The 21,921-nt window shown below is 37.8% G+C and overlaps 1 protein-coding gene across 4 annotated transcripts in view; it reads right to left on the bottom strand.

The window, feature by feature from the left end:
• Positions 1 to 21,921, bottom strand: part of PKHD1 (PKHD1 ciliary IPT domain containing fibrocystin/polyductin) — a 401,585-nt gene that overhangs the window by 197,827 nt on the left and 181,837 nt on the right. For all 4 annotated transcript variants that reach the window (XM_036317771.1, XM_036317772.1, XM_036317773.1 and 1 more), the window contains 3 exons: positions 18,656 to 18,790; positions 11,548 to 11,683; positions 8,558 to 8,804 (listed from right to left, as the gene is read on the bottom strand). In XM_036317771.1, coding sequence (XP_036173664.1) covers positions 8,558 to 8,804; positions 11,548 to 11,683; positions 18,656 to 18,790 — 518 coding nt within the window. The remainder of the gene's footprint in view (positions 1 to 8,557; positions 8,805 to 11,547; positions 11,684 to 18,655; positions 18,791 to 21,921) is intronic.

The raw sequence follows: 21,921 nt of genomic DNA, 5'->3' as shown, positions 1-21,921 counted from the left end.
TAATAACTAGTCTTAAATGGTGCTGCTAGCATATTCTGGATGTGAGGGCTTGCTGCTGATGCTTTCATCTTTTACTTCCTGAAGAAAACAAAATTGAAATTTGGAGCACAGCCAACAGATTGTTATAACACAGTCTGGGTTGAATGCCCTTTAAAAATACACTGGGCTCATAACAAGTCCTTGTCAGAAAACCAGCATCCTACCTGCAGACCTGCCACCATCCGGTAATATTTTATATGTGTCAGTTAGCTTTCTTATATATACACTTTTTGATTGAGGTACACTTAAATATATCTCCTTCTGAAAATAAATCTAAAAAGAGGAAAGAAGCCACAACATTCAGTCTTTCTCCTAACCTTTTAATAATCCTTAAATTCACATTAAAAAAAATACAGGACTAGGAGGCAGAGGCAAAAGCCATATGATTTAATAATCCTTGTGTTTCTGACAGGCAAACCCTAAGATCACTCCTCCATGGCTTTGCAGATGTATAATTCACAGGTTATTTTTCAGAGTTGGTTAAAGAGAAAATAGTTTATTATAGACAAGCCAAAGGCCAGAATCCACCTACCACCTCCTCAAACATAGTCCCTACAGTTTTTGCAACACACTTAGGACTTCTTGCTTATTCTATCTTAATCCATGAAGAGAAGCAACAGATGTCTATCATCCTATCTAACATGATCCTTCCTATACCATTGCATCTCTTCTCTTGAACTATTGAATCTAGTTGGAATGGTTTCTTCAGAACATGAGAAGACCACTATTAAAACTATACACCCAGAAGGTAGACAACTACCTGTCAGGGATATTGAAAAATAATGTTATGCATCAGGCAGGGAGTTAGACTAAGAACCTTGTCCTCCCATACACATACACACACACACATGCACATGCACTCTCCACACCAGCGGTTCTCAACCTGTGGGTTGCGACCCCTTTGGCGGTTGAACGACCCTTTCACAGGGGTAGCCTAAGACCACCCTGCATATCAGATATTTACATTACGATTCATAACAGTAGCAACATTACAGTTATGAAGTAGCAACGAAAATAATTTTACGGTTGGGTCACAATATGAGGAACTGTATTTAAAGGGCCAGAAGGTTGAGAACCACTGCTCTACACACATCTGGTGCTATGGAGGAGCTGACTGACACCAGCTCACAAGCTCATTGTCAGCCTCTCTTTCCAAAGCCAAGTTCAGTGACATATTTGAGGATATTCCTCAGTTTGGGGGTTCATTATGATTTTTAAAGATTTGTCTGCCCTAACTGGTTTGGCTCAGTGGACAGAGCGTCAGCCTGTGGACTGAAGGGTCCCAGGTTCGATTCCAGTCAAGGGCATCCCCAGTAGGGGATGTGCAGGAGGCAGCTGATCGATGTTTCTCTCTCATTGATGTTTCTAACTCTCTATCCCTCTCCCTTCCTCTCTGTAAAAAATCAATAAAATATATTTTAAAAAAAAAGATTTGTCTATTTTACTTCTGTAACTTCTGCTGCCAAGAGAGGATAATGCTTCTTGGAATTTTTCTGTCTCACATAGGTTTTTCTTTGTTTGGTTTTTGCTTTTGAGGAATGAAGGGATGCCATTAGTGATGCTGTGCCTATTTATCCCTAGGAAGTAGAGTTAGGCGATTATTAAAGGAAAAGGTAGGCCAAAATTTCCATTTGAACTCTTCTTTACTTTTGCATCACAGAGGCAGGGGGTGCCTCATACTTTGAACACTGACACATTAAGAACAGTTATATAGGTAAAAACCGAATGCAAGCACTACAGGAGAGGATATTAAGCAAGATCTAAGAGTCAAGGTGATCAACATGAACATTAACACTTTCTTTTCCAAGAGAAGCAGGGAAGAAGAAACAGAAAGCTTTGGGTAACAATGAATCAAAGACTATGTCCTGAATTATTCCAGATTCTAAGACTACCTGGGAGGTGTACCTGGCGCAGTATAACATCATGGAACTATACAAAAGTATTCCCTGTTTTTCAAGAATTGGATTAAGGTACAGTTGAGTAAACCTAATTTCTTTGCCAGACATTTGTTTCTCAGAAACATAATAATCTCTAGTATTTTATTTAGATAGTAGCATGTTTATATGTTGCTTTGTAAATCACCAAAATAAAATAGAGACTTCTTAAAGACAACATATACTGAGCACTTACTACATGTCAGGCACCAACCATGTGAGATAAATAATACCATTATGCCCATTTTACTGATGTGAGAACTGAAGCAAAAAGAGGTGGAGTAACTTGCCAAAAGACTACACCTATGAAGTTGGGGGAGAGGGAGCTATGTCTTGTACCTACAAATGACTCTTAATTACTTCTCTATTCTTCATATTTAAAAATTTATATCAAATATATGCATATGTCTTGACTTTATTTTATGAACAGCCTATAAAAACTCAAAAAGACTGGCTCGCCAACCTACAACATCTTTTAAACTCCTCTAATTCCCCCCACACTCAATATAGTGAATAACTGAAAAAACTGATTCACTGTCATTTTAATAAGTCTATGACAATTGAAGGAGCTAGTGGGTACTATAAAGCAATAATAATAATAATAGTCATAATAATAGTAATTCCCAGATGGTAATTTTGAGGGTTGACTTCTCATTCTCTCCATCACAAGTCTATGCATCAATACTTCCAGGGCAAGAAAATAATTGCTAATGTAGATTAACTGCTGATTCAACAGGGGTGGGGTAGGAACAAAGTAGAGGAAGAATCAGTTGCTAAATAAATCATCTGGTCAGCTGATAGTCATAGGAAAGCAAACACCCAGAGACATTATGAAATGACAATCTTAAGTATTAGATGTTCCTATGAATTTTAGAAATAAGGACTGGAGATAGCACTTTAATCCTGGGTCTTCTAAAGAAAAGCTGAGTGCCATGGGCTCATTATAAATATGTCCTAAGAGAGAAATGGGCATAAGGGCACTAGAGGAAGAAGGTTTGGGGGAGTCCACAATTTTTTTACTTATATTTATTTGTTCAATACTAATTTTATAGAATCATTATGTTTCAAAATGGTAATAGGTACTATAATCCAAATACACACACACACACAATAGAAACCCTATTCTTACACGGCATACCATCTACAAGAAGAGATGGGAAATTTTTAAAGCTATGTAGGGTCTATGAATATTGGTTAGTGCAAGTATATGGAGCCAGCACACAGCAAGGCTATCAAAACCTGTACAGAAAACTCAGAGAAGTTTACCAGAGAAAATGACTTTCATGCTGAGTTCAATGGAAGTTGAACATTATGAATTGAAAAGCACAACGAAGGTGAGTGTGGCTGAGACAAACTGCAAGGAAGGAGGGCAGTGTGTTGAGAGACGATGCTAGAATTATAAACAGGAAACAGGTCATAAAGAGCTCATGAGATACTTAAAATGTTGGACTTTCATTTAAAGGCACTGGGAAAACTTTAAAAGTTTCAAACAAGGGAATGAATGAAGAGCAGGATCAGATCTGCAATTATAAAGTTCAAGGATAGGAGCATAGCAAGGTGGCAAGCTAAGAAGCTGTTGTGATTATACAGGTAAGAGGTATGGTGGCCTGGACTAGGGGAGGAAGTTGGGAAGGACATAAGTAGAAAGACTCAAGAGGAATTTTTGGGAGAAGTAAAACGGACTGTACTTGGTAGATGATTTATGTGTGAAATAAGCATTTCTCAGAATCCCGAGGGAAACTACTTAATGGTAGTTTGACTAGCATAACCAAAGGGTCCTTGCTCCAATATTAATAGGAAATGTATTGTACGAATCCAATAGCTCATGAAATTAACAAGGAAAATGAACTGGAGTGAAGCAACTTTGCAAGTAATAGGAAGGCATCAGCTATTGCTTCCCTGGAGCATATGAACACTTAAAAAGAGCTTGGGGAAAGTAAATATGTGTAAATGGGAATGGACATTATTGGAATTTTTAATAATACTTTTTTAAATATATATTTCTTTATTGATTTCAGGGAGGAAGGGAGAAGGAGAGAGAGATAGAAACATCAATGATGTTTCCCCTCTTTATCCCCCTCCCCTGGGGATAAAGACTGTAAAACTGAGTTTTGGCAAGTCAGGTTTTAGATGCCTATTAAACACTCCAGTAAAAATATTTAAAGCATTGCTGTTCAATAGAAATATAATGCAAATCATTAATGTAAGCCGAAGACATAATATTAAATTTTATAGTAGCTATATTAAAAAGAAAAAAGGTAAATTATTATAATAATATATTTAGCCCAGTGTATCCAAAATATTATCATTTCAACATAATCAATATAACCAAATTATTGAGATCTTTTACATTCTTTTTTCATAGTGAGTCTTAAAAATGTGGTGTATAATTTAGAATTATGGCACATCTCAATTTTGAATGAGCCATATGTGGCTACATTATTGGACAGTGCCAATCCTAAGGGCAGTTGGATTAGTGGTCTGGAGCTCAGTAGAGATTATTAAATAAAGAAAACCTGGAAGCATCAATGAATGTTAAGTGAAGTGGTGAAATATCCCAGATCACCTGGGAAGAGGATGACTTGAGAGAAAGGAAAGCTCCTCACAGAATCAATCCTAAGAAACACCCAGCACTTAAGAGACGAGGAAAGGAGCTTATAAAGGAGATCTGGAAGGAGCACACAAAAATGCATAGCTCATGGACACAGACAATGGGGTGGTGAAGGCCTGAGGCTGGGGGGGTGGGGGGAGGCAGGGGCGGGCTAGAAGAGATCAATGGGGAAAAGGGGGGACATAGATAACACTTTCAGTAAAGATTTAAAATAAAATAAAATAATTTTAAAAGAACAGCTCCAACTGACATATAGGAAAAAATATATTATTGGGGATAGTATGCTCATTCCATGTAATTATCCCTGTGTAAAAGAAAACATTTATCTAAGTTTGGGGATGGATAAATCCAAGCACTATGTTAGGCATGTCATCATTATGGAACCTCTGGAGAAAATGAGTCACTGATGTAGTTTTCCGAAGTGAAGCTCTGCCTTACATTGGTAGGGCTAACTCCATCCCTGCCTTATCAGGAAGGGTGAGCTGGGCAGATCAGATTGGTAGAAAGAGAAGCTGGGAAAAGAACAGGATCCAGAACACCTGTGGCTCCTAGGAAAGCCTGTTTTAGAACTGGTGAGCGAGGGAGAGAACAATGTAAGCAGCTCTCCTGCATGTCAAGTCTGTTGGCATTTTAACAAAGCATAAAACTAAACTCTGCCCTATAGAGGTTGACAGTTCTATACAGAGGAAATATTTACATGCCTGTCAACCCAACTGCTAGGGTGGAGTCCAAGGAAGCTATAAAACAGGAAGCATCACAAATGTGGGTACCCATCTGACTTAAAAAAGGTAGCGAGGGGCAGGGACAGAAGGTTGCCAATGCCAAACAAAAAAAACTAATAGTGAAATGGGACCATAGACGGGGGGACTTCCAAGGAAGAAATTCCATTCCAATCATTTGGTGGTTCGAAAAAGGAAAATGTGGTGCCTTGTTTACAGAGCTATGCAAGGCCACACTCTGGGACCTCATGGTGAGGGATGGGGTAAGAGTGGAAAGTGAAGACAGCAGGGTGCTTGTGCCATATCAGATCTCCATCAGCATGCAACCCCAAAAGATCATGACTGTGAGAGCTTTGTAAATCAACTCTTAGGGTGCTTGCTCCAGGGCGAGTAGCACAACAAATTAATCCTGTCTCCCTGAAATGCAGCAAAGTTTGTATCCACGCTGAATTCAAATTGCTCATTAGCTCTGACATGTTCCTAATGAGGTTATAATGCTCTGGGACAAAGATCAAGTCACTCAGCACAAATGCGAGGGGTAGAGTCATAGAAGGGTAAGGTTAGAAGGACCTGAGGGCAGTGCTTCTCAAACTTGAATATAAATCACCTGAGGGTCCTGACTCATGAGGTCTGGGGCGGAGTCTTTGATTCCCTCTTCTAACAGAACCCTGGGGAGGCTGGTGCACTTTGACAAGCAAGTCCCTAGAGACCATCTGATGCAATCACCTTATCCTAGAGGTGGGGACTCCAGAGCCAAGAGACATACCTGACACTTCCCTGGCGCTAACTCGGGATAGTTGGGCATCTGTCCATAGACCTGTGGATCAACCTGAAAATTTGTAATATAATCAGAGAGAGTAGAGTGACCAACCATCCTGGTTTTCTCAAGACTGAAGGAGTTTCTAGAACAGGGGTGGGCAAACTTTTTGACTCGAGGGCCACAATGGGTTCTTAAACTGGACCGGAGGGCCGGAACAAAAGCAATGGATGGAGTGTTTGTGTGAACTAATATAAATTCAAAGTAAACATCATTACATAAAAGGGTACGGTCTTTTTTTTTCAATAGTTTTATTCATTTCAAACGGCCGGATTCGGCCCGCGGGCCATAGTTTGCCCACGGCTGTATCTAGAACATGAAACTTTCTATTTTAAAACCAGGAAAAGTCCAGACAAACCAAGACAACTTTTTCACCCTAGTAAAAGCCTTTTGAATCAGCTTGGAATAGTGTTTTGGGATTTTATTTTTTTGACCGTGTCGGTCCCTAAGTGCTGCTAAGGTAAGCACCTGAGTGTCCTGTCCTAAAGCTCTCCAAGAGCAGAAGCTCAGGAAGATTAGAGCCTTCTCACACCTGCGCTAAGTGCCTCTGTAAGAGACAGTGTCCCAATAGGTTTCAAACTAAGGCATAAAAAAGGAGTATAAAGACAGACAAGTAAGTGACATAGAAACACATAATGTTCTTTTTAATTATATGAATCCATTTTAATTTTCCTCATTTGAAAAAAAAATGCATCTAAGAAATAAATCGGGGGGGTTTCAATTGGGGGAAAAGGAGACATATGTAAAACTAGACAATAAAAAAATAAATAAATCATTAACTTATAAATATGAAAACACTCATTAAGACTCCTTTGGTAAAAATCACTAAAATAACAATAAAAACCGGGATGCATCTGTGAGAATTTTTAAAAAGTCATGCTCTGCACAATCAAAATGATTAAAAATTAAAATATATCGCTCCACATTGCTATTTTGCTCACTGGAATTGGACCCATTAACATTACATAGAATAATACACAGTCTGGACAGCAAAAGTAGAAAAATAATTTCAAATTAGTTGATGCTAGCAGTGTTTTACTAAGGCTTTTAAAACAGAATGTCAAAATACTGGTTCCATAGGCATTCAAAATGCAGACTGTGCAATACTGACCATAGGGACTTACTCTCTGGACTTTACTGGCTTAAAACAGATGCCAACATGCTCTATCTGAATCACTTGACTTAATTAGTATTCCTGCAGTTAAAACACTTAAAAGGAAGAAAGGAAAGAAGTTCTTCCTGGCTAAATATATACAATGTTTGAAACAGGTAAAAGATAGAACCCCAGACACTCAACAATCATTACCTGTAAATTAAAGAGGGCAGAAGCAATCCTATTATGCATTATAAAGATCCCAGCTGCTGACTTAATGGTAGTTTGACTAGCATAACCAAAGGGTCCTTGCTCCAATATTAATAGGAAATGTATTGTACGAATCCAATAGCTCATGAAATTAACAAGGAAAATGAACTGGAGTGAAGCAACTTTGCAAGTAATAGGAAGGCATCAGCTATTGCTTCCCTGGAGCATATGAACACTTAAAAAGAGCTTGGGGAGAGTAAACATGTGTAAATGAGAATGGACATCATTGGAATTTTTAATAATACTTTTTTAAATATATATTTCTTTATTGATTTCAGAGAGGAAGGGAGAAGGAGAGAGAGATAGAAACATCAATGATGAGAGAGAATCATTGATCGGCTGCCTCCTGCACACCCCCTACTGGGGCTCGAGCCCACAACCCAGGCATGTGCCCTTGGCTGGAATCGAACCTGGGACCCTTCAGTCTGCAGGCTGATGCTCTATCCACTGAGCCAAACTGGCTAGGGCTTTAATAATACTTTTAATTTAAGTATATTTCGCCCAGACAGTGTGGCTCAGTAGTTGAGTATCGACCCATGAACCAGGAGGTCACGGTTCAATTCCCAGTCAGGGCACATGCCCAGGTTGTGGGTTGTGGGTCACAGGTGATGTATAGGAGGCAACCAACGGATGTTTCTCTCTCATCATTGTTGTTTCTATCTTTTTCTCCCTCTCCTTTTCCTCTCTGAAATCAATAAAAATATATTAATTTAAATACATGTCAAATTTTCTGTTGGTTGCAAATCTTTTCAAGAGGAAGCTATTAGCTCAAAATGTCAATAAGAGGTCATGGACTATGAGTTCTGGTCCAGTGATATTGAAAGTTAGCTGCCATTTGAATCAGTCTAAAACTACCATAATCATAAACGTATGATTTGACAGCTGTCAAAATTATTCACCATCACTTATGTAGAACTAAATACTTAAAATAGAATCTAGGAAAAAATTTCCCTTTTATAAACCTCAACATCACTTCTCGGCCTTTTGGCTAACATCAAGTGTATAAATCTTAACAGCCTGAATGATACATGCATGCTCACTGCTAAACTAAAAAGTAAAGTTAATTCAACTTACAATCCAATAGACATACGATGAAAGAAAACATCTTCCCCACAGACACTGCCAGGGACAATCTGACTGAATCTGGCACTGACCAAACAAGAATCTGAGAGGGTTTCCATGGAAGCAAGAATGTGACTTCCATTTTTCCCAGACAGAGACCCATCCAAGTCTTCCAAAATTGCTGCATGAGGAAATGGAAATGCTACTACGTTGGGAGAGTTTGTAAACTTTAACTGGTTCGTCTTCACAGTAAATCCACCTATAAAATGGAAATAAGAGTGTTACATAAGGCACAGAAGGTTATTATAACAAATGGCAGCTGAATTTGCTGGGATATATTCAGTACTTTAAATTGCGTATTTATACAGTTTTGTTCAAGAAAAAAAATCATGAGTGCTTAGTGTATGCCAGGCTCTGTGATATGTACTGGAGACACAGTGGAAAACAAGAGCAATATGATACTGCCTTCATATAGTCTGTATTTTAGGGCAGTGATTCTCAACCAGGGGTCATTTTGCCCTCCAGGGGACATCTGGCCCTATTTGGAATCATTTGGGGGTGTCACAATTACATAGATGGCAGTGATATTGACATCTGTTGGGTAGAGGGAGGGATGCTGATTAACTTCCTCAATGCACAAGATAGTCCCCACAACAAAAAACTATCCAGCCCAAAATACTAATAGTGCCAAGGGTGAGAAACCGTTCTAGTGGGAAATAGAGACACGGAACACTAACTTACTAATTACTAACTACTAAAGGTGTCTTGGTTTAGTCTTTCCATCCGTCTGCTCCAGTTCTTCTGTGGTGAGTTTAACCCCACCTCTTCTGAGGTTTATACTTGAAAGATTTACCCTCAAAAGCAACTTTCAATCATGTGGACAAAGAGTAATAGTAACACACTTTTTAAGTATTAGCTCTACCAGTGGTTCTCAACCTTCCTAATGCCGGGACCCTTTAATACAGTTCCTCATGTTGTGGTGACCCCCAATTTCATTGTTACGAATTGAACATAATTAAAGCATAGTGATTAATCACAAAAACAATATGTAATTATATATGTGTTTTCTGATGGTCTTAGGCGACCCAGGTGAAAGGGTCATTCGACCCCCAAAGGGGTCGCGACCCACAGGTTGAGAACCGCTGCTCTAGAGCTATACTTCTCAGCAGTCTGTCTCTCACACCACCTCCATGTGATTTGTCAGAACTGCCACTCGTCTGGTTGCCCAGGAAGGAACTATGGCAGTGGTCTTCTAAATCACACAGCCCTGTCATTGAAATCTTTACATTAAGCACTTATCTCTCTGTACATATGTGACTATACGTCTTCATTATGTACATTGTGAAATAGACAAAAAGGGAAATAAAAAAGAATAAGATACAGAGAAATAGAAGCCCTGATGCTTTCACTCGGCATCCCAGTGGAGTCCATGCAGTGAATTAAGTCCCGCATTCAAGACTCCGTGATTAACTTCTGGAAACTTCTAAAGTTCATCTCATACCACAACTACCTGAAACTACAATTCAGTCCTATTGGGATTTTAATTTTTTGCATATGCTATTCTTAATACTTAGAAACTCTTCTTGGCACAGTCTCTCTTGCAAATATCCATTCACCTTTCAAAACCCTGCTTAAGAGTCATCTCTATGGCCCTGGCCGGTGTGGCTCAGTTGGCTGAGCATTATCCCATGTCTCAAAATGCCATTGATTCAATTCCCAGCCAGAGCACAAGCACAGGTTACTGGCTTGATCCCTGGTAGGGGGCGTGCAGAAGGCATCCAATAGATGTTTCCCTCTCTCCCTCTCACTTCCTTTCTCTCTAAAATCAATTTTTAAAAAATATTTTTTTAAAATAAAAGAGTCACTTCTATGAAATCTCACCTGACCTCCTTCCTTGTTCTTTTCACTGACCTTGTTCAGTTTTCTAGGATTGTACTCATCACACTCTAGTACAGAGACTAGATTAAACATTTACTTTTGTGCCTAGATCAAGAGCTCCTGGAAGAGAAGAGCTATGTGTTTTTCATCTTTGTACGCCCCAGTTCCTTAAACAAACCTGGAATAGACAGTTTTTAAACAAACAGTATGACTTAGTAAGATTATGCAGTGAGAAGGAATTAGAGCTCATAAGGAACAGAGTGCTTTCTTCAGTGTCTTATAAATGATACGAAACAATGAAGCTTTAAAGAACTGAAGAGTTGTGATTTAAAGTGAATGTCCGAAGTTATTTTTATTCCTATTATTTACAAATTTAAGTCAGATGCCACCCAAATAAAAACAGTCTTTGGCTCTGCTTATTCAGAAGGGGAAAAAAAAAAAGTAAAGTGGAGACTTACTGATTATTCATTTAATTAAAAAAACAAACAATTATCTAAATTGGTGATTCAAACCACAAGAGCATATTTACTTGAATTACTTGGTTTGGCTGTTTACAAAGATCAAATCAACTAGATTGCTCCCCACTCCTTTTCACCTTAGCCCATGAGTCCTCCAAGGTATTCCTCACCACCTCTGAGATGTGGTTAACAATTGAACAAAAATGCCTGTGCTTCTCTTTGTGCATACAACAAACCTTGGGCTGCTGAAAACATAAAGTACTAAGTTCTGGCTCCTTCAGTAAAGATTGCATGCATGTTAGTTTATATTCATATGTCTATCCATTCATCTTTATCCATTAATTTAAACAATGAGCCTTTTAGGCACAGGCTACTAGGTACTAATGATAACATTGTGAGAAGAGACATAATCCCGGCCTTTGTGAAGCTCAGAGTCTAGCAGAGACACTAATAATAGGGTGATAGACGAATGGGGAGCTATAGGAGCCCTATTGAGCATACCTGGCCTCCTCTAGGATTTATTTTAGGGGATTTGAGCCGCAGTTTCTACTGATGCAATTTTATAACTGAAAGAAATAATGAGTCACAAGGCTTTGCCACTATTTATCATATTTACTTGAGTGTTGGCCTTATTTACTGTTTGTCTTATCTGTTCAATCAACTTACCCTGTCCTCGGGAACAGCCCGAACAGGTTCTGATGGACACGCAGCCAGTGAGATCAAAATTAACAAAAGTTGTGTTAGATACCATCAGTTCCCATCTTTTGGGAGTTTTGATCCCTGCTGACATACACAGGCTTCCCTATGATTCACAAGGGGGAAAAGAAGTAAGAAAAAGAAGAGAACTAGTACAATTTGTAATGCACAAATAGAAACAATTAAGAGAATAAAAAGACAAGCTACAGACTGGGAGAAAATATTTACAAGTCATATACACGACAAAGGATCACCATAAAATACACTATATTTTTATGAGAATGATAAGTAAAAAATTGTGATATCAAATGCTAATGAAGATAAGGAACAACTAAAATTCTCATATATTGCTGGTGGGAGCACAAAATGGCACAGTCACTGTGGCAAATAGTTTGGCAGTTTCTGATCCAGTTAAACATACCCTTATCATACGGCCTAGTAATTCAACTCCTAGGTGTTTACCTTTGAGAAATGAAAATTATGTTCAAGACTGTCAAACCTCAGAGGGAAGGTAGGGGAGGGTGGAGGAAGGATGTAGAGATCAACCAAAGGGTTTGTATGCATGTATATAAGCATAACCAATAGACACAAGGCGAGTGAGGGCATGTGCCAAAGGTTTCACACTATCTGGTTCCTTTTATATGATTGTTGAAAAGACAGAGAATAGATGAGTGATTCCCAGGGGTTGATGTGAGAGGAGGACGTGGCTACAAAGATGGAGCTGGAAGGAATTTATGGGGTTGATGCAATTGTTCTGCATTTTGATTGTGGTGGAGGTGGTTACACCAGTCTATACATATGTTAAAAACCAGACATTGTACATCAAAAAAAAAAGTCAGGCACTCGCTGGTTTGGCTCAGTGGATAGAGTGACGGCCCACAGACTGAAGGGTCCCAGGATCAATTCTGGTCAAGGGCAAGTACCTCAGTTGCAGGCTCCGACCCTGGTGGTGTGCAAGAGGCAACCAATCGATATGTCTCTCTCACATTGATGTTTCTCTCTCTGTGTTTCTCCTCCTCCCTTCTACTCTCTCTACAAAGTCAGTAGGAAAAATATCCTGGGGTAAGGATTAACGACAACTACAAAAAAGTCATATACATTTTATATTTAATGTATGTTAATATAAAAATTAAAATTTAAAAACCTAAAAAAAAAATTGCTTCCAGGATTTAACCACAAAATTTCTTCAACAAACTCCATCTAATCAAGTTGTTAGTGTTTCACTGTACATTTGAGGATTAGCAGAAATTTTCAGAGACTTTCAACAGGAAAGAGTGATAGAAACAAACAAAAGAAAAATAGTGGAAAAAAAGGGCAGTATAGAAATCAGGAGAAAACTTAAAATATCACCATTAATAATCACAGAGAACTAAATAGACTTTATCCATGAAGCAAGAAGAAGCAGCCAAAGAAAAGGAGGTGGGAGTCAGAAAGGAAAAGAGAATGAAAACAGGAGAGCAGAAATAACAAATTCCGTAAGAACAAAATGACAAGATAGCCTAGAAAGTAGAATAAAAATACAGTTGGGAAATCAGCGAAACTTAAGAAGATTAGAAAGCCAATTTAGGAAGTCCAATATCCAAATAATGATAGTTTTCAAAAAAGGAAAATAAAGAGGAGAGAATTATAAAATTCTCAAAGAAATAAGACTGGAAGTTCTCATCCAGTGGCTAACACCATGGATAGGACAAAAAGCCACTCAAGGTACATCATATTGAAGTTGCAAAACATCAGGAACAAAGACAAGATCCTAAAAAGATCCAAAAAAGAAACTAAAAGGTTACACATAAAAGACCTAGAATTAGCCCAGGAGGTGTGGCAGTGGATTGAGCGTCATCCCATGGCCCAAGGGGTCCCCAGTTGATTCCCAGTCAGGGCACATGCCAGGGTTGCAGCTCAATCCCCAGTAAGGGACATGCAGGAGGCAGCCAATCAATGTTTCTCCCTCATGAACGTTTCTTCTCTCTCTCCCTCTCCTTTCCTCTATTTAAAAATCAATAAAAACATTTTTTTAAAAAAAGACCTAGAATTAGAGGACCTTAAAACTATTCAACCTCAAAACTAGAAGCTAGAAGATACTGAAACATTGCCTTCAAAATAACAATTCAAAGTGACTTAACCTGGTATTCTATAACCAACAACCTACTAATAAGGGGTTCTCTATTTGTAGCTCAAAACCTTTACCTTCCATGGACCCTTAATTTGTTAAGAAAGTTACTATAGGCTACACTCTAATAAATGAGGAATTAAATCAGAAAGGAGGAAGATGTGGGAGTTAGGAGCAATAATGGGGAGACATGGAGAAACTAGCCAGGATACTGGTCAAGAGAAATACCAGGATGCAGCTGTGAAACTCCTCACCCGCATGCTAGTGCAAGTGTGAACACTTGGGACTACTGTTTGGCATTATCCCCTAGAGCTGGAGGGACATCCTTTGAGCCAGCAGTTTACAACTTTGCATATATTCAACAGAAGTGCATGAACATATAGAGACACTGAAGATTGTTCATAACACTTCATCTGTAATGACCCCAAACTGCAAATAATCAAATATCTATCAAGAGCAATATACCGTTTAAAAAAAAAAACACACAAAACTGTGGTACAGTCATAAAGTAGAAAACTGCATAGCAATTAGAAGAATAAAGTATTATAACATAAAAAATGAATGAATCTTGTAGACATAGTGTCGTGCCAAAGAAGCCAGACACTACAGAGCTACTTTGCTCTATGATTCCATTTATATAAACTTCAAAAACAGATCTGAAACCAATCTATGTCTATAGAAGTCTGAATAATGTCCCTCTTCAGGCAGGGGTCTGGGGGTTGGGTTAAATGAGAGGAGGCATGAGGGGCTTCAGAGGAAGTGGTAACATTCTATTATTGACAGGGTGCTATGCACATGATTTTTGCTTTTTAAAAATCCATTGAGATCTTTGCTTGTGATTTCTGTACCTATCTCCATTAATATGATATTTCTATAAAACTTTTATTTTATTCAGTGGAACAAAATACTACAGAAAAGTAAAACACTAGATGTGAAGGTAAAGAAAGAAAAGTGTTTGAAGTCCTTGCATTGCTCAGGTAAAGTTTAACAGTGCTGATGTAATTTAGATTTTAAGACAAGCAGGCATGTTAAAAATTTAAATCCAATAATGAACATAATTACACAGAATTAATAACTGTAAAATGAGTATATATATATATATATATATATATATGTGTGTATATATATATATATATATATGACACTACTCAATGCAAGACAAATCAAGTTTAAAAAGTAGAGACAAAGAAAGCACTGCGAACTGAAAGCACAAAATGAGATGGTAGAAATAAATGCAAATGTATGGGAGACATCAGTGTGCGGATGGTAATTGAAATCACTAGAGAAAATGAGATTTCTCCCAGGGAGAGCAAGTATATTGAGAAGAGAAGGGCCCCTACAACAAACTTTAGAGAAATAAAAAAATGAAAGGTCTAAATTGAGGAAGACAAATCCACCAGTGAAAATGGGAAGGGATCCCTAGAGAAATAGGAGGAAAAATTAACTAAGCCCATTAGCATCTGTCTGAATAAGATATTTTTAAAAGTAGTATCATCTGCTCAAATTAATTACAATAACAACAAAAAGGCAAGCATCCTACAGATACTTTCAAAAGCAGGGTGAGCATAATATATATCCAAAGCAGAACATTTTTGAAAGTTTGAAAGGGGGTGCTAGTTGGATAAATGCTAGGACAACCAGTTTAAACCAATTGCACAACCAAACTAGGATGGATAGTATAGTGATGATAGAGTGCATCACTTTGTCTTGTATATTAAAGCCACCCTCACTGGAAATTATTCTACTCATCTCAATATAAAGGTAATGTTGGGTGTGAGAGTACCAACATATACACTAACTAGAGGCCAATGCACAAAATTCGTGTAAGAGTAGGCCTTCCTTCTCCCGGCTGCTGGCACTGGCTTCCCTCTGGCACCCGGGACCCGGGCTTCCCTAGCAGCACGGGCTTTGTCTGGAAGGACGTCCAGTCTAATTAGCATATTATGCCTTTATTATTATAGATATGCTAGTTAGAGGCCAAAAAATAATAAAATTCTTTCCAATAATAATAAGGCCTTCAGAAACTAGTGTTTGTTTTAGAATATGATTCACTGATAATTGTGTGCCCAATTATATGTGGGTGGAAGGTCTAAGAATAATAGGCCAAATTCTCAGAAAATCTTAATACATAAAGAAATGGCAGGCACAGAAGTTGGAGGCTAACATCAGTTCCACAACCACAGAGGTCAGGTCCCTCTTTTTTTTAAACAACTGACACAGTTTCTTATGTCAATAAAAGGTTCCCAAATAAATCTAAACATTATTGTGTTAAATAAAGATTCAGAGATATGGCTCTTGTTTGTTTTTCACCCTAGGCTCTGCAGAGCCTTTAATGTGTTAAAATATGATGTGAAATTCAGGGGATGAGAGGTGTGATAAGCAGCATACCCTAACTATTATTAACCTAAGAATTTCCTTTTCTTAGACCCTCTCTTGGGGCTAGCCTTCCATGGAAAATGCATCAGGAAATATTGAAATTGGTACTAATGCATGTCATTGTCAAAGCTATTTTCCATGTGTAACTGAGAAAGTATTTGATCAGAAGTGGGAGGCCATCCAGGTAGTCCCACCTCCACACTACTAGGCATGGATCTTGGGCTTTCACTTGATTTCCTAAAGCCCCTATTTCTTCACCTGTAAATTCAAGAATTCTAACTAGATTAACACTTCGGTAATATTTAGCTCTAAAATGACGTGGTTTTAATATTTGGATGCCTAACCAGGATCTAGATCTCCCCTAGAACCGAGTGCTTAACATTTCCCATCCAGGGGCTTTTGTCCTGCCCTTACTTGTTAAACGACTAAGAGGCCCTCAGCTGTAATGCAGTCCCAGTGAATCCCATCTCAGGAATATGATTATTTTTATTATCTCATGATAACCATCCTTCTGTCAAAATTTATATCTTAATTTATGTCACTCACCCATTAGATTATGATGTCTACTTAGCATCAATTAAGATGTTGTGACATTAATTTACCAGGACAGTTACTCAGCTTGATGGACATTTGGTTTTTAGCATCTCCTCGAAGGTTATTTTGGAAACATTTAAGAGGCTTTGAACTATGGTATATCAGAATCTAAATCTGAGTCCCATCTTCTGTTGGAAACCATGCAGTCTAAAAAAATCATTTCTCAAGGTGGTAATCCTTTCAGAGAAAAGGAAAAACTGGCAGATATTCCTCATGGAAAGGATGGTTCAAAAGAGATTTAACTACATTTGAAAACTAAACAAGAAAAATGTAGAAACCAAAGGATTTTTTTAATCTTAATATTTATATCTAGAGCTATGAAGTAATTTCAAAGGGAATTACAAAAGTCAATAATTATCATTTAAATTTCAACTGGCCAAAGCATTCAGGAACAAACTAAAGAGAATGCTCTTTCCTTGGTTCTCAGAAGTACCTTAGTTCCCTTCCATCTGCGATTATTATGGCAATATGCATGTACCTCTTTCAAAACAAGGACTGAGGGGACCCTCCATAGGTCTGAAGCCTTACTGAGACCAATGGGAACCATGGGCTTCCCTGGAGGAGAAGAGGTACTTCTCTTCTGGGAGGAACTCTTTGCCTCATCTACAGTGTAGTAAGCTGGCCTTGCAGTGCCACAGACGTGCTCTACAGTCTTTATGTTTATCATGTAGAAATCCACAGTTAAAAAGAGAGAGACAGAGAGACAACAGGCCAAGATGGAGTCACTTCTGCTTAGCCAAGTCACCAAGCCAAAGCTAATAATTAACCTAACTGCAGTTTCAGCCTCTCTCAGGAATGGAATGTTAAACCAATCAGTCTGAATTTTCCTGAGCATCACTGGTGAGGCAAAATCTGCTTGGTAAAACCACTGCCCTTCCCTCCGCCAAAGATGACCTGGTTTAAAAATAATCCTTTCTTTTCCTTTGCTAAGAACTCCCCTGTGTGTGTTGGGAGGGAGGCGGGGTTGATTGAGCAAAAGAAAAAGAGAGAAGAGCCCTAACCGGTTTGGCTCAGTGGATAGAGCGTTGACCTGCGGACTGAAAGGTCCCAGGTTCAATTCTGGTCAAGGGCATGTACCTTGGTTGTGGGCACATCCCCAATAGGAGATGTGCAGGAGGCAGCTGATAGATGTTTCTAACTCTCTGTCCCTTTCCCTTCCTCTCTGCAAAAAAAAAATCAATAAAAATATATTTTGAGAGAGAGAGAGAGAGAGAGAGAGAGAGAGAGAGAGAGAGAGAGAGCGCACAAGCGCACGCTCATGGACAGGTATAAAGTGGATAAATGGAGATGGGGGAAAAATAAAGTGGAGGGAGGTGGGGGAGAACTCCCCTGCCACACCCTTTTGCCTTTAAAAACCTTGTGTTTTGTACAACCACTCAGAGCTTTCTTTACATAGGATACTTCCCTGTTAATGAATCGCTTAATAAAGCCAATTAGATCTTCAAGTTTACTTTGTTGAATTTTGTTCTTTAACACCACACTTAAGGAAGTATTAGGGAGTAACATAAGAGGTAGTACACTATAGTAAACAATGTAAATTTATATTACCTATTTTTTGGGAGGGCACCCTAAATAGAGTAGTAAGGACCCTATGAACAAAATGCTGCTGTAGAAACTTGGCAAACCACGATGCAGAGACAATATGAAATCATGCTATTCTATAATTATTGTGAGGTTAGAATAAACTAACTGAAAATTATTAGATGTATTATTTAATTGGTATGGATAATAATGCTATATTGCAACCAAATAAAAATTCTGCAAGCTACTCATGATTTTTATGATTTATATTAACTTATAACATTGAATCCTTGGATATATTTGAATTTTATGATAAATACTGCCACTGTTACAAATAAAAAGCTCCTCTAACTTTTACCAGTTAAATATTAAGATTCACTGAAGAATGCTATTAAAATTACATATCCTGGGTCACCAGGGAGCCCATCACATAGGATGCTGTTGATGGACAACCTAAAGCAACCACACGTAGGTACTTACCTGGTGAGCAAAATGACCAAGGAATAAGCTGTCAGTAACTAAAGTATTTGCATCACTTTCCAAGATATCAATTCCAAAATCTCTGCATGAATAAACTTGGAAGTTTTTCAGGTGAAGATTGCTAGTTCTGAAAATCTGTTTAAAAAAATCAGCGTATGTTATGGCAAAGTTCTCAGGCTTGGCTTTGCTTGCAGATTTCCGGTAACTTATTAATTAAGTATAAATAACCATGCTTTTGCCCATCGATATCTGCACAGACATCCCAAAGTTGCCGTGCGGTCAGCACTAACTAGTCCTCTTTAGTAACACCCACTCTATACTTTTCATTTCTCCTCATAATAATTGACACATTAAAAAGGTCAATGTGAATTCTTAAACATTTCTAAAATAAACTTGCCATTTCCAAATTACACAAAATTAGTGGAGAAAAATATAGCATCCAAGAACCCCAGTATTTAACATTTTCTTCAGTAGTATATATTAACTAATATTGTCAGAAAATTGTAAATGTGAAATAAGTAATTGAACATGACTACAGACTCAAAATACATTCTGTGAACATATATTTATGACAGGTTATGTTGGCAGGCCCAAACTGGGATCAAGTATTAACAAAATTAGATTAATAAAGTTGAAAGAATCCCAGTAATTTGTGGTACAGAACCTTTCATTTTCACCTAGCACTGATATTAACGAACTAGGTGATCTTGGAAAAGACATCTAACTTCTCCTTAGGCCTCATTCAACCATCTTTAAACCAGGGTGGAGATCAGGACTAACAATTAACCTAAAAGAATCATTCCTTCTTCATTAAATAGGGTCATGGTTGCCTTTATATCTTAAAATGGAAGTTTCCTATTAATTAAGGCCAAGGTAGCCTTGATTTATCATAGTATTGTGCTTTATGCTAGAATTTTCAAGAATTAAATAGCTTGCATTTCCTTTTCTGAATGCACCAATAACTTTTATAAAAATGATAGATTTTTGAAGATACAAAGCTTTACTTAAGTTAAATAGGTATGATCTTGTCACAATTGTTACCCAATTACAGGTATCTCAAGTTCTGGCAAATAACTCATATTAAAAAACAGCTAACATCTGGCATTAACTGGAGAACCTGGTAATTACTAAAGGAAATCAACACCCAATAGCAAAAAAATGAAAACTATCTAATAATGAAAGTTTAAGAAATTTTAAAACAATGTGCTTCTTATGATGCAGAAGGCACTTCTAAATGTTACCATTTCCAGAGTCATCATTATTATCAACATCGTTCTATCACCACCCAACACTGCTTATTAACAACAGCTATTATTATATACCCAGAAAGACTGGGGCACTTTTCTAGGCACTTTATATGCAGGCACTTATGTAACTCACAAAACAACCTTATCATTTAGGTTCTATAACTATTTCCATTTTACAAATGAGAAAGAAACAGGGAATTTGCCTAAGGTCACACGGATAGGAAGAGGGAACATTTGAGTTTACATGGCTATGTACAGAAGAAGTTGTTGTTTTTCTCTTTTTTAACAGCTTTATTAATATACACACACCATACAATTCACCTATTAAAAGTTTACAATTAAAAGGTTTTAGTACATTCACAGATATGTGCAACTATCACCAGACTCAATTTCAGAACATTTTCACTTCAAGAAGAAACACCATATCCTTTAGCCCTAAGCAACCATTAATCCTCTTTCTGTCTCTATAGATTTCTCTCTTCTGGTCTTTCATATGAGTGGAATCACATAGTATGTGGGCTTTGTGACTGGCTTCTTTCCTCACATAATGTTTTCAAGGTTCATCCATGTTGCAGTATAGTACTTGATTCATTTTATGGCTGATATTATTCCACTGTCTTAAGGTACCACACTATATTTGTCCATTTGTCCACCTTTTGGCTATTATGAATAACACTGCTATAAACATCTGTGTATATGTTTCTGTGAGGATATATGTTTTTATTTTTCTTTGATATATACCTAGGAGTAAAATTAATGGATCATATGGTATCTTTTGTAATCACTTGAGAAACTGCCAGGCTGTTTTCCAAAGCATCTGGACCATTTTAAATTCTCACCAGCAGTGTATGAAGTTTCCGTAGGAAATGGGCCTCTGTGATCCACCTCTAGCATGGCCGGCTTTTGATGGAAATGGTTGCTGCATTTCCCCAGGGCAAACAATGTAGGGAGGGACAAGGATGTAATAGCAAGGAACTGTGGATGTGGGCCAGCATCATGGTGGAGGCAACTAGAAAGGGGCTCAGCCCAATTTTTTTTGAATGGCCCAATGGGAGACAGTAAGACTTAGGCAACGTATGAGGAAACAGGTGACCCCATAGTACTCAGCCCATGATGAACCAGAGGAGGGACTGAATAAATGGGCTGTGTTCACTGTCCCAGATGTGCCTGTACAACTGGATAGACACCTGCTCTTGAGAACGTGTAAGTCTCGTTTTCACCATACTTCTGTCTCTGAGTCTGTTATTTGAATTTAAACAAGTGAGCATTTCTCACAGTTCCAATTTCTCAAAATCTTTGCCAACACTTACCACTAATATTCTAGCCATCAGGGTATGAAGTGGTCGTATCTCACTGTGGTTTTGCATCTCTAATAACTGATCATGTTGAACATATTTTCATATGCATACTGGCCATTTTTGAATTGCTGGGGAAATGTCTTTGCTCATTTTTTAATTGGGTTATTTATATTTTTATCAAAAGAGTTCTCTATTTATTCTAGATATAAGCCCTTTTCATATATGACTTGCAGATATTGTTTCCCATTCCATCGGCTGTATTTTCACTTCTTGATGGGATCCATTGAAACATACATTTTTAATTTTGATAAAGTTAAACTTATCTTATTTTCTTTTGTTCCTTATTCTTTTTGGTGTCATATCCAAGGATCTGTTGCTTAATCCGACATCATAAAGATTTACTCCTTTGTTTTCTTCTATCAGTTTTATAATTTTTTTTGCTCTAACATTTAGGGGTTTGGAGCATTATGAGTTAATTTTTGTTAATAATATGAGGAAAAGATCCAGTTTCAATCCTTTGCATGTGTCTCTCTATTTGTTCCAGGGCCATTTGTTGAAAAGATTATTATTTCCTCCATTGATTGGTCTTGGCATCCTTGTCAGAAATCAGTTGACCATAGTATGGTTTATTTCTGGACTTAATTCCATTCTATTGAACTATATTTCTATCTTTGTGCCAATACCACACAATCTAAATGTACTATTGCTTTATAGTATGTTC

The sequence above is a fragment of the Myotis myotis genome, unplaced genomic scaffold, assembly GCF_014108235.1.
Source record: "Myotis myotis isolate mMyoMyo1 unplaced genomic scaffold, mMyoMyo1.p scaffold_m19_p_7, whole genome shotgun sequence".
Classification (NCBI taxonomy): domain Eukaryota; kingdom Metazoa; phylum Chordata; class Mammalia; order Chiroptera; family Vespertilionidae; genus Myotis; species Myotis myotis.
The sequence above is the reverse complement of the archived record's forward strand: the minus strand, read 5'-3'. Positions and strand labels throughout refer to the sequence as shown.